This window comes from Ischnura elegans, chromosome 6 (genome assembly GCF_921293095.1).
Source record: "Ischnura elegans chromosome 6, ioIscEleg1.1, whole genome shotgun sequence".
Taxonomy (NCBI): Eukaryota; Metazoa; Arthropoda; class Insecta; order Odonata; family Coenagrionidae; genus Ischnura; species Ischnura elegans.
Genome location: NC_060251.1, coordinates 34,646,135 through 34,665,779, shown reverse-complemented (window position 1 = coordinate 34,665,779; position 19,645 = coordinate 34,646,135). Strand labels below are relative to the sequence as shown.

At 38.3% G+C, this 19,645-nt stretch overlaps 1 protein-coding gene across 1 annotated transcript in view; it reads left to right on the top strand.

Annotated features, from left to right (window-relative positions):
• The window catches only part of LOC124160332, a 76,748-nt gene that overhangs the window by 49,642 nt on the left and 7,461 nt on the right, over positions 1-19,645 (top strand). Inside the window, exon 3 of the mRNA XM_046536170.1 lies at positions 17,709-17,920. Coding sequence (XP_046392126.1) covers positions 17,709-17,920 — 212 coding nt within the window. The remainder of the gene's footprint in view (positions 1-17,708; positions 17,921-19,645) is intronic.

Below are 19,645 nucleotides of genomic sequence, written 5' to 3'. Positions count from 1 at the left end.
AATATATACCTCATGTACATTGGCTATTTCAGATTCGCAACTCATTTCAGTCTTGGCCTTTTTCCTATATATTTTTGTGCGATATGATGTTTTTGGTTCCTATTGTCTCCTTATATATTATTTTGGTGTGGTTTTCTTCATGGGAAATCTTTGTTAGACAAGGGGAAATACTTGGGGAAAATAAAAAGTATTAAAATCGATTGTCAAATGGAATTCCGATTTTTCCGAATGTTTCGATTGACGGAGTAATTTTCGTGTGAAATTTTGTTGATAATTATTGTCTTATTAACACTTTCATGAAGAGTATACATTGACGAAAAATGTGATATAAGAAATTTTTATGTATTTCTATTGAAATTATGATGTAAATGGCAAAAATCAAAATTTCCCTGCCTAAATTTATTAATGCGACATCAGGTGCCAGCGGTATTACATAGGGCGAACTCTGTACTAACATATCAAACATTCGGGTTGGAGTGTGGTTGTCTTCTGAAGAACTAATTACAAGACCTTCAAGCCACGAGAGTGATTGTTTGTTATGTGTCAACAGAGAAAAAGACGATTCAAAGTAATAAATATATTTACTAGGATGAGCGCTAAAATTTTGTTCTCTTGTGTTGCAATTCAAAGTAAGTTGCTTCATTTATGAAATATGAGTTGTGGACTCTAAATCGACGTACGAAAAACTTAAAAGCATATCTATTTTTCAAAGATACTTACCCGCTTATATGGGATTTGAGGAAGGATTACTTGAAACATCTTTTATAACCGCGATGAATATGAGACGAAAATTTAGCCGTGGGATCGTGTTTTATCCCTAATTGATTTATGTTTACCATTTTTTGTCTTTTTTATCTGATCATAATTCTCATTTCCCATGAGCACTCTCTATACGGAAATAGCATGCCGATAGATTCGCAGCTAGTAATTATTCTTTGGTTTTACCTCGCCAAGCAGACGACCCAAGTCTCGTTGCATGCTTTTTTTGCCGAATAAAGAAGTTTTCAGTGCTTGTTTCATAGCCTACGGAGGGATGGGAAATATACTGGGTCGTTAACTCTTGACAAAAACGCCACAGAACTAATTACCAAAGGCCCATTGAGCTGAGAACGACCCACTTCTCAATAGTTTGTGGTATTCGTCTTCCTCTGAACATAACAGGAATATTTTTTTCAGCCCTAAAGGCAGGAGGAGAAGCTACAGTAGTTTCCGTTGATTGGGACGCTTAACTTTTTCTAACAATCTAGTTCATAGCTTTGATGTTCACCACCTCAGATTTTTTCATTTGAGAAAATAGGTCACAGTGTACGAGAAGGAAAGTCAACAACATGGCGTATCTCTAAGCAATATCGTCCGTTCTTTAATTTGTTTACGTAGCCGTAACGGAAATAGTTAGTCTTGTTTTCCATGAGCCCATATGTCGTTTCCTGTCTACAGTTTTCTGAAGTGAAGTAAGTCGAACTTTTTTTTACTGTCTGCTCTTTAGAACGGCGAAAGCTTCTCACGACGCGTTACGAATCTTAGCGTCATCAAAAATCGGGTCAAATTACTATCAATTATAAATATTAATTTGACCTATTGATGATGTAATGCGTCGAAAGGCGACGTTAGTAACTTCCGCCATTAGAAATAGCAGACTGAACAAAAAGTTTTATTTACTTATTTCAATGAATTTTGCTGTTCCGCCGTAGCTGACCAAATACAGTTGCATATTTTATTCGTTATAAATCATTTGCTGAAAAAAAAATTTAATAAAATTTGACCCACTAGAATTTTTTACTTTGAAATTTAATACATTTGAAGCAATTAAAGCTATTGGATGAATTACGACGAAAATCTCTCTATTCCCGGAAAAAAAATCATCAACGTAAACTTGCGTCGTATACAAATGTAGAGCCGACGGAACTGTCCCACTTCATATTACGTTCTTGGATTTAAGTGATGAATGATAGGTATTAAGTGTCGGTTTAAATATTATTTTTCTACGCTAAACGTCGTGAATTTCGTAGAAGGAAAATTTCCCATACTCCTATTTTAAAACAAGGCACAAGATTGCCCTATTTCGCAGCATTATTTTCTCTCATTCTTGGTAGTGACGCGATGCAATTGAGATATCAGCAAATCCACTAACACAAGCTCGAAGGAGGTTTAGAAGTGATGATACTTGAAGGCTTAAATTTACATGAGTCTACCGCAAGTTACAGTCAGACTGTGTGTTAAATTTCAACAACATGCTAAATGTGAGGAAAACTGCCTATATTTCGCTGGTCCCTTATAAGGGAATAGTTCCTCCATAGTGACCGTTGATGTTTTTATTTATTCTCTTAAATTTACCTCTCTGCTGACAAAAATAAAAAAGTAGTTGCCTCTAGTGTTTTACAAAAAAGGAGATTTACATGTTGATATTACAAATTATATAGCCTCTCAGGTGCATGTTAGATGGGATAGAAACTATTTTAATATGATTGAGGGTACCATCAATTGCTTTATGGAATGTCGTTTGCAATTATTGCCGTATAAAAACTTTCAAGAAGATTATATTTTGACGAAATATGTAATTTAAGCAAATAATTTATGCAACTCTATCGAAATTATGATGCAAAATGACAAAAATCCAAATATGTTTACGCTCTATAAGAAATTATTTCATCTTTAATGAAGGCAGATGTACCCTTTGATGAAAGTTAGTTAGGTGATCGTTAGTTCACCGTAATAAACATAACACGATTTAAATAAACCGCGACCATTCGATGCTAGCAATGACTGTACCTCTCATTTCAAACTCATATTTTGAATTTTTTCTGGGTATGTATAGGCAGGGCTGGACAAAATACAAGCCGAGGAGAATTTAAAATACAATATCGCTGCAAATGTATTTGAAATGCAAAATACAAAATACCTTTGACTTGGGTGTTTGAAAAACCAACAACAAAATGGTATTTTCAACACCTTTTAAAATACAAAATACATTTGTATGGAAACTAAGGGATGTAAAAAAAATATAACCTGCCTTGGCACATTATGGATAGTTGCAAACGTGAATAAAACGATTCTATCGAAAACGAAGTAATCTCTGAACCATAATGTTACATAAGTATTTTCAGAGCTACTTCAAAAGCATTTTACTAATGTATTTTATTATTTTAGGATGGGAAAATACCAAAAAATATGTGTATGAAATACAAAATGCTAGATACGTTCAGGTCGCGTACAAATGCAAAGACAATTGTATTTCAGATACGTATTTTGAAATACTTCTACCTGAAATACTGCCCAGCCCTGTGTATAGAGTAGTGATAAATTACTCAGGAGTTAGAATCTCGACTGTCAGGAACGCCTTCCTCGCTGTTTTCTCTCAATATTCTCCCGTTTAGAATTTCAGGCACGTCGTGAAAAGTGATGGTCGACTCAATCTTTCGGAAATTAGGTCAATTCTAAAAGCGTGGGCGTGAGGTAGGCATGGCTTTCGCTTAACATCCGCACTGTACAGCTATGCGGGCTCCCATTGTTTTGAGTCCTCCGAAGCCTTGAATGTCGCCTGGCTTGACTACCTAATCCGCTATCCAAAAAGGGAGGGGTTATTCACTGCCTAAGGTCCCATGGCCCAAGAAAAGGTTTTGGTGAAATGGTCTCATTTTTCTTCTCTGCTTCATTGATTAGGCCAAATAGACTATACCGGAAGCTATCTAAATTTTCGCCGTTCTGCATCTCATTGATCCCCTAAATTCACAATGTCGAATGGTGATAAGCGATGCAACGTTTTCATTCATAAATTTGGTATACGGATGGTTAAATATTCGTAAGTTGACAAATAAATATTCGCGAAATTGCCGTATTCCTGAAATGTTTGTGACGACATTAAAGGACACGATTTCTCCGTTGAAATTCTTCTCTGCATCCCCCTTCCTTCTCAACTTATTAATTAACTTAATTGCAAGAGGGAAGTAAGGATTAAATGCCTCATATATTCCACCGATTACTGTCTAATTGTTAGTAAAAAACTTATTGATAAAATTTTTATTTTATTTTCAAATTCGATTTTCGTTGTGAAGAAATAGTTTAGTGGACGAGCTCATTGAATAGTATACTACTTGTAACATCCATATAACAGAAATGAAATTCCCCATTTTCCTGGCTGTTTTAAGATTCGTTTTATTTTCCAGCAACCCATCCTTCTGATGCCATTACCACCGGCCTCCTCACACCCCCGTCCCCTTACATTGCCGCGGATTACTCTGAAATTTCCCGCCTTTTACACTTCCCGAAATATAGTACCTCCATACTGGGCGTTGATTTTTGTTCTTATTCTCAAAAATTTTTCTTATTTTTGAAATTATTGTCTTGCTACTATATATTTGCATTGGCCTGTCTCTTTTCTATAGCATTTAAGTTCATTCTTTCGTATAATTTGATGAAAGTCTTCAATTTTACTGTTAATTATTGAAAATAAATCACTATCGTATTTTTCGCTATCGTTTTCAGTCACACGAAATATTTCGGTGGAAGTATCCGAGAAAATATCGTGCGCACCCCGTAGTGTCGTATGAAAATAACCTTGCCTGTATCAAGGACCGTTCCATTGAGCATTCAATTGGCGTTTAAGTCTCACGTTCGTATTTTATTAATCGTTCGTATTGGCGAACGCTACCCTCACTGTGACCTTGGCGTGATGGTAGGGCGTCGGCATTCTCTTGATCCTTATGGCTCAGCTTAAGCTCCTGGTTATTACCACACAACCCTTGTCCTCTAATTAATATTTCTGATGGTGTGGAATCCATGGCTGGAAGGGTATAGTAACCTTTTTTTCACCTTATTTACCTTTATCCGTCGAATTTATCAACCTTTCCTGGACACGACTTAGGTATGTCCTCTCTTTAAGTGTCCAATGTATGATTTGAATCCATGTCCCTATATCGAATTGCTATCAGTATAATTGATAAATCTCAATTGTTTTCCATTATGAATGGCTAATACTAAAATAACTCCCCACTCATTCACTCTGTGATTCAACCCTGATGATGGTTTGCATTAGCAAGGGTAAGGCTTACCTGTGGCGTAACTAGTAATATGCTTTGGGGAGAGATGGGATGGTCAGGGGTGGCGACGGGGTAGGGGTAAGCGGCAAATTTTTGAAAAATGGCATGCCTGAAAATACATTTTTACATAATTTTGGCACTACAGATTTAACTTTAAGAAGATGCAGTTATTACATGCCATAACTAGATAATATCTTTAAGTATTTTTTTTATTTCTCTGAGGCTTTGGGGGGGGGGGGAGGGAGGAAAATATATATTGTGGTACTTAGAAGGTAGAAGTAGGTAGGTAGGCAGAAGTCATTCAAAGTGGCCAAATGGGAGGCACACAAGTTACAAAATTATAGGCTATGTAGAGGTAAATTGCGTAGATTTCTCTTAATTGTGTTAGTCAATGAAGGTTTTTTTTTAGATTCGTCCCACATGAGTTCCGCAGTGAAATGGAAATCAGCTTTCAAGTTTTACGTAAGTTGCTGATGATGAAATGGAAGTTATCGAATTTCAAAAGTACCTACCGTGCAGATAGGGGCACCCTGCGCAACCAGGTTGAATATTAATTACCCGCATTGAAGTGCAGTTTTGGTCCGTTTTTATAGTAAGACTTGGGGAATACCAGTTATGCCATTGGTATGGGCGATTGATTTTTTTCCTGCGCCTAATTATCATCTTACGTATGAAAGTGGATTTTTTATTCCATCATTCAAGACAATGTGAAATAATCCAGTTTGATAAACTATATCTCTGAAAAATAATATGTTTATTATTTTATTCTAATTTCAATTTCGGTTAAACATCAAATGAATGTACTCGTTTTGATATTCCCTCAGTTGCATATTATTTTTTATTAGTAATATTTCGGTTCTAAAGTAACCATAAATGTTTGTCTTAAGGCCTCTTATGGCTTATAGATGTAATATAACTTTACGGTGTCATGAAAAGTATCCCTTGTGAAGCTTTCACGAAAATATATTTCTTGCGACAATGTCTGGATAATTATTTCCTGTAAGATATAAAAATAATTATTTCTATTTAAAGGTAATTTATCAAATAAATGCCCGCATGTCACATAGCTATTTGATGATGCTGATCAAAAAGTTTTGTTTTCAATTTAATCTTACAATCGACATTTACTTTTCGATACTTCCACTGCAAAAACGCTCAACAATCGGCCACCGAATCAAATTCGCTCATTTAATAGTCCTAGTAGTACTAGATGAGTGGATTTGATTCGGTGGGCGATTGTTGAGCGTTTGTGCAGTGGAGGTATCGTTTTTTATTTGAAAAAATGTTGATTGCAAGCCTGTTTTGACGGTCATGATTCTGTATAAAAGCCATAAATTTCTATTCAAAAGAGATTAGCCAAAATGAAATCATTCATAACTTGCGGGTTTTTCTCGTCAAAATATAAATCAAATTTCCCGCTTGCTGTAAACAAGCATGGGAACGACTGACCTCCTACCGTGAAACCACCATGTCGTGTTATATCTAACATTGGCGACGCATTCCTTCCCAGCAGCAATAGAAAGTGTGACTAATCTGGGCCGCACGCCTTTACTGTTTCCCGGAGTTTGAGGAACTTTGAAGTTTCGAGTTGAAGCCCAGCTTTAGAAATATATCCAATGAGAATTCCAGATGTATAGAAATGCCAGCCAATTTAGTGGACGGCTGTGACTGCAAGTCTGCCTATTTTGACCTCTTTGCATGCAGAAAAAGTTATTTCTATGTTAGTGATGACCGCTGAATGCTTATGGTATCTGGCCATTTTTTATAACTAGGAACTTATTGAGTGGTCTGCCAATTGTGAGGCCCCTTTTACACACTGTACATACCAATACCGTAAAAAGAGATATGCTATATTGATTTATGCCATAGAGATATGGTACATGTATTTGCAAATAGTTTAATAATTTGATGAATTTTTTACAGCGTGTTAGTGTAATATGGACTTTTGAAATATTTGGTATATTATCGTTCCTGTCGGACTTAGAAACTGTGAAACTAGAAGTGATGCTGTCTGTGTCGTTCTGAAATATAGAGTAATAATCCAAATAAAAATGAACGAAAAAGTGAGAAATCGCCTAATTGAATATTCCTGAAGTGTCCTATCAGGAGCAGTCGGCTCTCATCACCGAAGTTACGCTTTGCTTAGGGGACAAACTAATGTTTAGAGGTACCAATGGCATACTAAGAAATCAGGACGGGAAAGATTTAGAGAAAGAGAATGAAAAATAAAATCTTTCCCTATTTAGCCCAATCTCTCATAAGTTAGAAATAATACACTCGAACGTCACCCTAGTCATGAGTTGGTGACGTCATTATTGTTCCGGTTCAAGGAAAATCTTTCATTCAAGCGAAGGAATCGCTAGCAAAAGTGTGAACAACAATAAGCCACGTGCGGCCGATACGCCAGGCCTAGGAGCAGAGGAGAAGCTGTGAACAGCTAGGCTGAAGTTCGTGACGTCATCAACCTACCTGCGGAAATGGTATACGCCATCGATTTTTCGCTGCGAACAGATCAAGGAGCAGGAGACATATTGAAAAACGAAAAAAACACACAATCGAATAGTGAATGAGATTGATAAACAAGCCTATCAGATATTATCGTCATAGCATTTTGGAGAGTCACACTGTATGCCAAGCACTTGGGATTTCTTCCTATGAAAGCGAATTTACGTTATAGCCTCGTCCTCAGATTATCCGCGAATCTCAAGGCGTCATATTGGCAAAGTGGCACCCCTTACCGGTCTCCGAGGCGCTAAGCGGTCCAACCCACGTTATACGAATCGGGAGGAGATGACCTGCTTGCCACTGACCCATTCAGCTCTTGTCTCGTACTCTCCCCCTCCCTCGCGAAAAAAGGGCCATTGGGTTTGGCGGCCGTCCTTATGTCGTGTGTGAAAGTATTAACGGACTGTTTGGTAGGTGGGGAGGTTTTGGAATCCGCCTCCTTCCTACGTGATTTGTCTGCGCCGGTCACGGCCTCATGCTCTGCCTATGACTCCCTCCTCTTCTCTCTGTGCAGCGTAAATACGGGCGAGAATACACTTGTCTCTTCAGAATCAAGTTATTTTTGCTTACCTCCGCATATTAACATTGAGTAACTGGCAATTACGTTGTTGAGTTTAAATGATATTTGTTCAAGTGAGAGGTAACTTTCAGAGAATAGTGGAAACGAGCGTCAACAATTACAATGTATGGCAGTTAGGGCAATAATTGTGACAACAATCTATCAATTAGGTCAACAATTGTAATGACCGTTCAATAATTGAATATTGATTTATGAGCATTGTCTAAGCTTCGGTACATAAAAAAATTGTGTAGATATATATGTTATTGCTTCTTCCATGTCTAAGGGCCCTTTCGATGTTTTTTTACATTGCTTGAATGAGTCCAATATGATCATAAATGATAGAGTAAATTGGAAAAATTGTTTATATATTCACTCTTCAGTCACTGTTTCTATTAAGTGGGAGTATTGTTGTATCACCCGTGTAGTAGCTGTGGTTTACAGCTCGAATATGATAATGTAATCACCCGTGATATTCAACTTTGTTTGCTGTTGGTTTCGGAATGATTATCGCAGTTATCTTCCTTCTCTGTGGACCAGGATTAGCTGAGTCACTAATTAAATCTAAATGTGCTGTGAAATTTATTTCTCAGAATTGTTTGCCTCTACACTATCAGTTTCATCAGCAAATAAAATAAATTTTCCCTCTTCTAATTTTTTTCAATGTAGATACTACTTCCGCTCTCGTCATTTTACTCCGCAACCCCACTCTGATAAATGGAAGTGATGTAAATAAATTTTTGATGCATCTAATTCCTTGTCGGAGATTATCTATTTTACTACTACTCAGTTTCTAATCCCGTGCGAAAGACACAATTCACTTCTTTTTGGTGGACCAGCAAAGGAAAACTTGTTTTTGGTCTACTCAAACTTAGAATGACAGCCTGAAATTAAGGATCGAACAGCAAAACGCAGGGTGCGGAAAAGGTTTTAGTTTGTACATGAGAGTTTGCTACAGATGTTGTAATGATTCTCCTAAAATTATTTATAAATATCTTCATTATAAGGTATGAAATTAAATTACTTTTATCTGATTTTAATATAGTTTTATGAGATCTTATTTCCTTCGTATTTTACTCTCCTACAAGGACGTCAAAATTAAACATTCACTCAAATGGACTGAAATTTATACCAGAGACCCTCTCATGCAATGATTCCCTATCCATAGAAGGTTTTTGCTCTGATACGTAAATTTTCCCCGATTGGTAGAATACCCTGAGTAATTCTCTTTATGTGAGACGCCGATTCTCGCTGAGCAAACTGGAAACGTATTGTATTGACAATGACGCACTATCTTAGGAACTTCCCTGATAATCTTCCTTTTCGTCCATCACACTTTCTCCTGTCTTCTCCACGCCCACATCTCGAAGTCGTCCTATCAAGTCTCATACCCTTCCCTCCCTATATTTCTGTGCCCGAGCAAAATAAATAAAACCGCCTAAATCTAGCGGTGCAGCGTGCCGTTACAAACTGGCAATCATTTTTCTTAGACATCCTAAGATAGCGTCCATTGTTAGGATAGGTATCTATCTCTTTTTGAGATGATTTTTCACCTCCGCGTTTTCCAGCCATGAAGTGGTACGTGATGCACCTGCATCCTCATCAGTAGTGCTCATCAATCATGTGATAAGCTCTATTTTGTTAATGAAATAGTTTCAGGCCTAAGTCTGAGGAATTTTATTTTTACTTTAAATAATGAATTAGTGAATCCACGGAGAAAATTTATTGCATGACCATGTTTTGTCTAATGATAGTGCTTATGCCGACGGTTCGTCATGCAGCTTTTAGCACTGAAAAAAAAGGTTTCACGTTACAGATGTAAGTAATGGTCCTTTACCATCGTTGAATAACAGCACGCCTTAAATGAATTCTCTAGTTTCTTGTAACTTAAATAATTGTTTCACGTTATAGCTGCAAATATTGGCATGTTGTCCTTGTTGAGAAACAGTAAGCCTTAGCTGCGTTTATTTTCTTAAAGCTAGAATGAAATGGAAATATTTTTTGAGTTTTCTCACAAACGTTTCCTTGGCGTTTGGGAAAAAGCTCGAATAGTGCGTCTTAATAATATATTTACTGTTTCTTTAGATCATGAATTCAGTATTGAATCATGTTTTCGTGCAAAGATAGTAGATCAATCGCTGCTACTTCTTTAAGAGCGTTACGCTTTTCTAAAATGTACTACCTAAAATTTCACCTATTTAAAGGACCATAACGTTCACGGACTTGAGTGTGAAAAATGATCATGACTTAGGTTGTGGGAATAGGGCGCTGGACTCGCTCTGATTGTAATTACTCATCATGTTAATTGTGACAAATTTACATTTTAGCTCATGGTCTTTTCCCTGGGAAAGAATTTGGGTCGTGAAGACTGTGGGGTATCATCATTTCCGCAGTCACTTCGCGGGAATATATGTTCTACGACAATCATATTATTCATCCTGGAAAGGACCATCGCTAACGTGTTTTGATACGCACTTTCTCTCCAGTCGTTTTATACCTACACGGAAAAAGTAGGGTAGAATGCATGTCCGGTAAGGATATCCGCCCAACTGAATGTCTTCAGTGACCTTTGATGAGGTCATCGAATATCAGCCTGTCACGTTGATTTTCTTGGCGTGGGGTCAAAATTAAAGGTGATCCGATACCAGTGACCGATAGGCATATCGGCTGATTATAGCATATTGTAACATTGTTAGGCCGTCTAGTACCGTCCAAAGGCCTCTTTACAGCGTACATTAACCCGTACGAGTTAATGTCTAAATGTATGAACGCGTGAATGAACACGAAAATGCACCGTGTAATCACCCAACTAGTGCGAATACATGAACGGAAAATAGAGCCTGTTCTAATTTGGTTCATGCGTTCGTACGTGTTCCGTTGCGGTCCACAAAAATCATTCACGCAAAAAGGCATTAACTCGCGTTTGTGTAATCTATCGTGTAAACAGGCCTTAAAAGTTATTTTTTCACACAAGCTCTCTTAAAACTGCGCTATGCACATGGGAACGACCGCGCACGCGTGATTTCTAATGGAATTGCCTTTGTTGCGTGGGTCAGTGACCAGGAAAACGGTATCGGACGTTTGGAAACGAATATCCACCTCATCGTATGCCATTTTCTGATAATTTGTCGAGGAAATGGAGCGTTCATCGAGTTTTTGCCGAATCACTCTGGAATTGCTGTTAAGTCACGCCAAAGCATTTATTCTCGAAAACTTGAACTTCTGACATTGCGTTAGCTCATAGGGGAAGGAAACTTGGAACTTGGAAGTCATGGTCACATTGCAGGATTTTTAGGCACGCTGAACAGCAAACAGTAAAAAAAAAACTATTTCCTTATAATGGGCACGGGACCAGGTTATACACCCCTCCACAAGATTGATCGCTATGTGTAGACCAAAAACGTCTGGTGAACTCATATCCCAGCAAAAAGGTTTGCGTCGAGAGGATCATAGGCGGATATATGGGGGGGAGGGGGCACGGGGGCACGTCCTTACCAGATGGTACCAGACCCTTAAAAAATATGCAAGATTTTTAATACGGTCCCATTATCATTGCGTTCGTTTTATATGAAGAGGTATCCTTGTGCCCCCACCAGAAGAAAATCCTGGATACAGCCTTGCTTGTGCCCCCTCCCCGGAAAGAAATCCTGGATCCGCCCCTGGAGAGGATTAATAGATAATAGTAGTATTATTTCCGTTATGTTTTCCCTTTGAGCGAGTGAAGAGTATTAAGAAAAAGCAAGTAGAGAAGTATAAGGCATGAAACGAATTCGCTAAACTTGTTTAGCATAAAATATCGCCCCAGTGAGATGAAAACTACATCAATGATTTCATTGTTCTATTTTGTTTGGAATTACGGATTACGGTACTACACTCATGTAATCGGCCCCAGACCGAATTTTATGTTGAATCTTTTGCTGATCTGATTCCCGTGATGGTGCATGAATTTTCACTAAGTTGAAGCCGGATCTATAGATTTCATGATATTAGAAGGTTTCAACACTCGCTTGCAAATGAAAACCTCCTGCTCAATTCGTGGGTCATGGTTCCATTTGTCAGTGAAGACTAAGGGATAGCTATGGTATTAAGTAAATACCAAAGAAATTACTCGAGACTTACCAATCTATTAAATTAAGAGAGATATTTTGCCGAGCGGATAGGTATGGCAATTCGTTTCCCCCTAGCAATAGACTTCGATAAATGCTGTCAAATTCCTACTTTTCATACAATTTTTTCTTGCGAAATTTTTATATTTATTGACTTTTATCCACAGTATTTGATTTATTTACAGTATTTGAGAGCCAGAATAGCGTCGAAATCTATTTTCGGGAATACAATTTTCTGGGGGAGGACCCCCGAATAACCTCGTGAGATGGACCCCCAACGGATGGAGCCCCAGGCAGGGCCCCCTAATCGAGTAGCATAGGTTCGAGATTTTGAAATGGGGGTTTTCACAGAGATTTCGGGGTCCCTCCGGGCAGTGCTGTAGTTGGGAAAAAAATTAGGCGGTACTCACCAAAATTTTCCTACAGCTGAACATGTATTATGCATTGATTGCCGCGATTGAAATGTTTAACTCAAACTCTTATATTAGTTCTAAGTTGTGACACGAGATAACTCTGAACAAGTAAATAACCATTTCCGAATTTTCTTTCTGAAATCCATTGAACAATTTCAGTAGGGCTATTTTTTACAGATTTAAAAAGGTACTGGTAAAGGCAGGGGCGCCACTAGGAATTAAAGCTGGGAGGGGATTTAGGTACAACTAATACCGGTGTGTGTGGGGGTATGGAATACCCACCAGGATAAGCGGCAGGTGCGAAATAAATGAATTGCGGAATTTTAAAATAAATGGTTCAAAATGGTGAGTTTTACGGCTTTCTTAGGGATATTTTATTAAATCTTACACTATTCTATTAGCCATATCAATCCAATTAAGTAAAATGGATTAAACTTAAAAATTTTCTGAGCTCTGGGGGGGGGGGGTTTATCCCCCAAAACCCCCCCTCGCGGCGCCACTGGGTAAAGGTACTGAACGTCGTACCGGCCTGACTACAGCACTGCTTTCGGGGTGTATGGAAAATACCACAGGACAAAGGGAGTCCTCCCCCGAAAAATTTTGGGATTTATGATGCTGAAAACGTGATTTTTAGGACTCAAAAACAGTAATTATGTACGAGTATTCATTAAAATATAGTGTATATTGTTTATAAAATAAAGTAAACGGAACCCCCCTCCCCCCCGCCGTGGCTATAATCACGCAATTACCCTAATCACCTTAGAGTGCCCCTGCGCGAGATGCATCGCGTGTAATTCTTTGAGAAACCTATCCCCGCGGCTCCCGCTCCTGACAGGGTCGTCTGCTTGATACCCATCCCGCGTGCCAGTCCGATTACGCGATCTGAATGCGCCATCGTCGTCGTCATCTGTTAGCTAGGTAGTCTTCCTCTTGCCGCGGACTCGTCCTATTCGGCGGCGCACTCGTTCTCTGCTATCCCCAAAGGTGTGACGCGCCGTATCTCTCTCCCAATGACCGTGTTCACGTCCATCCGTCCCCATGACCCGATAACCTCTTATAATTATTATTTGTCTGTACACTGGGAAGCCTCATGCTCATTAGGCGGGAGAATAAAAACAGTTAACGGTGATCATTAACCACCCATCCCCCGCAAGGTCGTTGGAATTCTAATGGGCTCGTCCGGCATTCTTTTTTGCTGTTGTCGATAGTGATAGAGTTTGGAGTAGGGTAGACCGGGGCACGTTTACCCAGTGGACGTTTTCCGAAACGAGTTACAATTGGCGCGCCACCGGTCATGACACATTGATATTTATCCCATGAGGATGTATTCTCATAAGATTCTGAGCGTCAGCCGAGCGTCGTTCTAGCATGAGGAAAGCGTAACATGTTTTCTGTCAGTATGAGTAAATTTTGTGATTACTTTATTAAAACTTATTATGAGCTAATGATACTTAGTTGAGGATAAACAAATGTATGAAAAGTATCAGAATTTTATCCTTTTTTTGGGAACTATTTGTATGAACGAAAATGTTGTTAGTTTTCGTTGCACGCTGAAAATAAAGCCAAATATGGCCCAAACCCGTTCTACCCTATATACAGGGTGATTGAGGAGGAATCTGCTATTCCTCTTGAAACTTTCTATCTTTCCATTTCAATCTTATAGCTTAATTAAACAAGAGCATTAAGCGAGTATCAAAAAGACAATTGCGTTATCTTACCCATTTCGAGATTAATTTTTCAGACAGTTATAATCGCACATTTTCGTCTAAACTTAATTATTTAATATGTCCTTAAAAATCCAGAGTATTAAATAAGCTCAGTAACTAAGGAGTTGCGACCCCATGTTTATGGACAAAAAATGCTTAATTTCTCCCCTACCACCTCATGAAGTATTACAGATTCCTCCTGAAACACTCTGCGAAGAGATAGGCGGTTTCCTGTTTTGTGACCCCTTGCCCACTTCACGACTTATTCGTGAGGACAAATCGACGGCCTTAACTCTTTCGCCGAGAAGTTGATGACGTAAGCTACTCCTCTGACTTGTCCGTCTTCCTCACGCGGTTATTTGTTTTCTTAACTCCTGTAAGTGATTCCTTCCCTCAGTAAGCGGTTCTCCCTGAACGAATTATGAATCGGAAATCCAATGACGTCACATACTCACGAAAATTTTACGGAAACTTTCGCGTTTTTTTAACTTAGAGAGAATGGCTGGATGAGGAAGTTTTTTTCGTCTTAGCCCTAAATTTTTCTTCCATTTAATCAATTCTTCTTATTGATTGCGATGATGGGTCCGAGTGAACGACCCCAGTTCGGTTTGACCCCTTTGCAATTATGTCCCTCATCTTCTTAAAGCCGTATTACTCTGGGCACGTAATAGCACAATCTGATGTGTGTACGAAGGCATAATCAAAATTGCGTCGTGTAAAGCGGTGAATTGCTAGTGCGCATGGGAGAATGTATGGACGTGATATGGCAAAATAGCTCCTGCTCTAATTTCATTCGTGCATTCGCTCAAATGCACTACATAATGAGAAATTAATACTGGCTAACAAGCGCTATAACGTGCACAGTTTTAAAATGGCCATTATATCTTCAAACACAAATGCAGTTATAGAAATCGGCATGGCTTTTTATTTCGGTGCCCTTATTGCGAATCCAATGATGAATATAGTGTTCGTCTGCCTTTCAGCTATTCTTTTTGTAGTAATTATATCATAGTATTGGTATGCAGAGCCATTTCCTCGATACTTCCAAGTGAAATAATTGGATGAAAATATCCGAACCCAGCGTTGCTTTTTCTAGGACCTGAAACAATTTTAATTATGTTATTTTTTAGCGTATTAAATTGTTCGGACTGTTTAATTATGGTTACAATCTTTCCCGAAACAAATTTCGTGCCTTGCCTCTCCTGGACTTCCTTATCCGGTCACTGTGATTAGGTATAATTGTAGTTTGGTGCAACGAGATAAAACATGCATTCTTCGTCTGTCTTCTTCAAACCCAATATCAGTAGAGCCCAAAGAATGAGTTTTTGTTTCGGTGCCCTGATTGTGATTCTAATGGTGTAGCAAGTCTTCTCTGGCCTGATTTTTTTCTTCAGATCACGACTCGGTATGCGATTCAGCAGCTGGTCGGAAAGAGCTCGTTGCTGCTGATTTTTGTACGATTTAAAAAAATAATTATGAAGACTCCGCATCGAGGTAAAATGGAGTAAATTAGCCCACCGCGAAGTGAATGATCTACGTTTTTTTGGTTGTGAAATGTGATAAATTTTGAAAAAGATTGCGCTCTAGTGAAGCATAAACATCTTCGTAATCATCTCACCTCTTTTAATTCCTGAAAAAATGTAGCAATGATGATTAACTATGATCGCAAACGTTAAGTTTCATTTCACCTGCTTTTCAAAATGCTTATACTTTTCGATCGTGGGAATCGGGTTGGTGTGGTGGCTAGAGTGCTGGCTTCCCACTCCGTGGGCTCGGGATCAAATCCCTGCGGTGGCAGAGGATTTTCAGAGAATTTCCCTATTTCATTGATGTATGGAGGACATTTCGAGCGCAACACTCCGTCCGTCGGATGGGATGTTAAGCCGTGGTCCCCTTGGCACCTTTCTTTAAAAGCAGGCTAATGCCGACGCCGTGTTTCTCTACATCCTTTCCTGCCTATCCTTTCTTTACGGCGCAAATGATCTCTGCTGTCGGTCGCCTCCTCCAAATAACATACCCTTTTCAATCCTGTATTTATGGTTTTTCTAATATGCCTGGGGAGATCCTCTCAAATGAGGTTGCCAAATCACGCGTATTTTCTGGGAAGCCCAGTATTTGTATAGGTATTTTTTTAATGTTGGTTTAAAAAATTCACGAACGAGTTATCAATCTAAACTTCTCTTGTTACGTATGTACTCTGAATGTATTTAGTGAATTAATTTCAGTACCGTTCATAACTTCAAAAAAAAAGTATTTTTAGTGACATTTTATCTAGACTCTGATCTTTAGTTTTTACCCTAAAAAGTTGGCCACCCTCCTGAATACCCGCTCGTCGAGAGTATTGCATACCACAAAGGCGCTTCTCAATGCCGTGAATCTTCCACCCCCAAGCAATAACATTAATTTTCTCCAGCCTGAAGAAAGCGAATTGAGATCTCCCGAGAATATTGGGATGATTAGGGGAAATGAGACGAGAGGATATACCTGGATATAAGCCTTCTTTTTAGTGCTTTAGTAGTTGGAAAATTCAAAGGAATTATCACTCTCTTTGTTCTGGGTCATGTTCCCTTTTTGCTCTTCATGCTTTACAATAATTTTTTATGCAATATTTTTACACTAACTGCCACGAAGAAAGGAGAAAAAATTTATTTGAACAGAAAGGATCTCTGAAAATTCAGATTGTCTGAGTTTCAGCCTCAGTTAAGGTTGTAATTTTCCCTTTTTAGTGTGTTTACAAATCGAACATGGATTATAATCATCTGGATTTATAACCTGTCGGGATATGAATTCAATCGCCCAAATATTTAATCAAAACATCAGTGGAATTATTACTTGATTTGGACAAAATATTTGCAACCATCAAGCCAACGTGCTATTTACCATTTCATGTTACTTACAGGCAGTGGCATAACTAGGAATATGATTTGTGGGGGATGAGATGGCCTAGGGTGATGACCCCCCCAGGCAACCCCAGGAGGGGTTGGGGGGTCGTCACCCTAGGTCTGAGAAAATTTTTGAAAAATGACATGCGGAGATATGGATCATTTTGGCACTAAAATTTAACTTTAAGAAGATTCAGTGATTAAATTTCAAAACTGGACAATTGTTTTAAATAACTTTTTTATTTCTCTGAGGCTTTGGGGGGGATCTATCCCCTCATTCCCCCCCCCCCTCATAGTTATGCCACTCCTTACAGGTAATTATGGTTTACTTTTTGAGGTTCTTAAAAGGATTAAATTTTATGATTTAAAGTCCTCTCAAATCTTGTCCACACTACATCTCATCACTATCCATTGCTTTAGAAATCATCTCATTGTTTATTTACTGATCACTCATGACGTAAATATTATGCTATATATTTTTCTCTTTCTTTTTCCAACTAGACCCTGTCTGCCTGTTTATCGGCCACAAGGAGGCAGTGGATTCTTGTCTTTCCTCAGTGGAAATGGATTATACTGGTGTCGTTATTAGTACTGTCGGTAGCAGCTGAAGAATTACCACAACAGAAGTGCAGTGGGGGTCTGAAATACACCTGGGGAGATGCTCTTACTGACTCACCAGATTGCATTGGACCAAATGGATCACCGTACCCCAAGTAATAAATTTTATCATTTGATTTTCTGTTGTGCTCTTCAAATGCTATTTATCTAAGTAACCGCTCACTTACAGCATTTCTGCGAATTTATAGTAATGCTATCAAGTGATTCAGACTTAATTTGATGCACTTAGTTCATGAAAATCTACGTAACTTATCAATGTTTTGAGATGTTCATTTTAAGGCTGCGGTGAGTTGGGGGGTCAAGGGGCCTAAACTTCCTTTGAAATATTCAGAAGACATGGTCGTAAACAGTACCCTCTCCAACGCAAACCCACTTCCTCCCCCCCTAATTTTTCATTGCCTACCATCTTCACTAATGTTATGAATTTTATTGATAAAATCATATGCAAAAAATCCTTTCTTTGCTAATATTAGGTTTGTTTTATCTGTTAATTTTTTCATGGATATTATACTATTTTAGACAGTGCTATTGCATGAGCAAGCCTTTGAAAGATCTGAAAGAAAATATAGAATATTGTTTTTCATCCCAATGCATTATTGAACAAAGTGTGTATTTTTCACTGACCAGACAAGATAGGTAGATGCTTTTGGGACAGTAATTATGGTTCATACAAATATCTTTTCTCGCATGGTCTAAATATAAATTTCATAATGTTTCATCAACCATGGCTGCCCAAGAAATTTGGGGTCTCTGAAGATGTTTTCTATGTAGTAACGGATGCAGAAAAAACTCAAGGAGAGGGTGCAATAGATATTTTGAGCTACCTATGCTTTTATCGTAATGAAAAATAATCAAGTTACATGCAAAATGTAAGATAGTTTTATTTAACAAGTTGTGTACTGGGGTATTTAAATATAGAGGAACGATATACCTGGTTAGAGGAGTTGAGATTGAAAATATGTGCCAATTTGGATGATCTGCCTTTGGTTTAAGCATGGTTAAAAAGCTAATGTTTTAAATATAACTTTAACATATCTTACTTTACTTTCATAATAAGTAACGAAGAAAAACTGAACACGTACAATCAAAAATCTTTATTATGCTTTAAAATTGTTTAAGTGGATGCACCTAAACGACGAGAATTCTCACCATCCGTACACAATGTGTTAAACTGATTATATGTGTATACAAGATAATGATATCTTATGATATAAAAAAAGTTACAATTGTGGTTCTGCAATGTTTGGCAAGGGGGGGGGGGGCATGCCCCCCATATGTATCCACTGCTGTTTCTTTGGGGCCTTATCTCCTACCTTTTACCCCATCATCCCTAGGTGGCAGATGTACAAATGTGTCTTATTATCAGCTATTCCAGCCAAAAAGTCCTAGTGGCTGCTGTCTGTGTCAGAAGTTCTGACTCAGAACCCTTGTATTTTTGATGACAAATTTCTTCCAAATACTTTAGAAACCAAAGGTTTGAAAATGTTTTTCAGGAGCAAGCTAAAGTATCCTAAATGTGGGAGCCAGTGGGGTAGCCAGGAATTTTATTTGGGGGGGTCCAAAATCAGGGGGAAATTTTTTGAAAAACGGTACTAACAATAAGTAGAGGATTTTAAACTAATTTTACCACTTTTCATAATCAAAAAACTTTATTTGTGAAATAAATCTTTTGTAAATCTTTGATTTTTCAATTTTTTTTCTTTTGTGAAGCAAAGTATGGTTTTTTTGTGTTTTTAAATTTTGGTGGGGGAGGGGGTTTGGACCCCCCAAAACTCCCCCCTGGCTACACCACTGGTGGGAGCTAGGAGGAAAGTATCCCA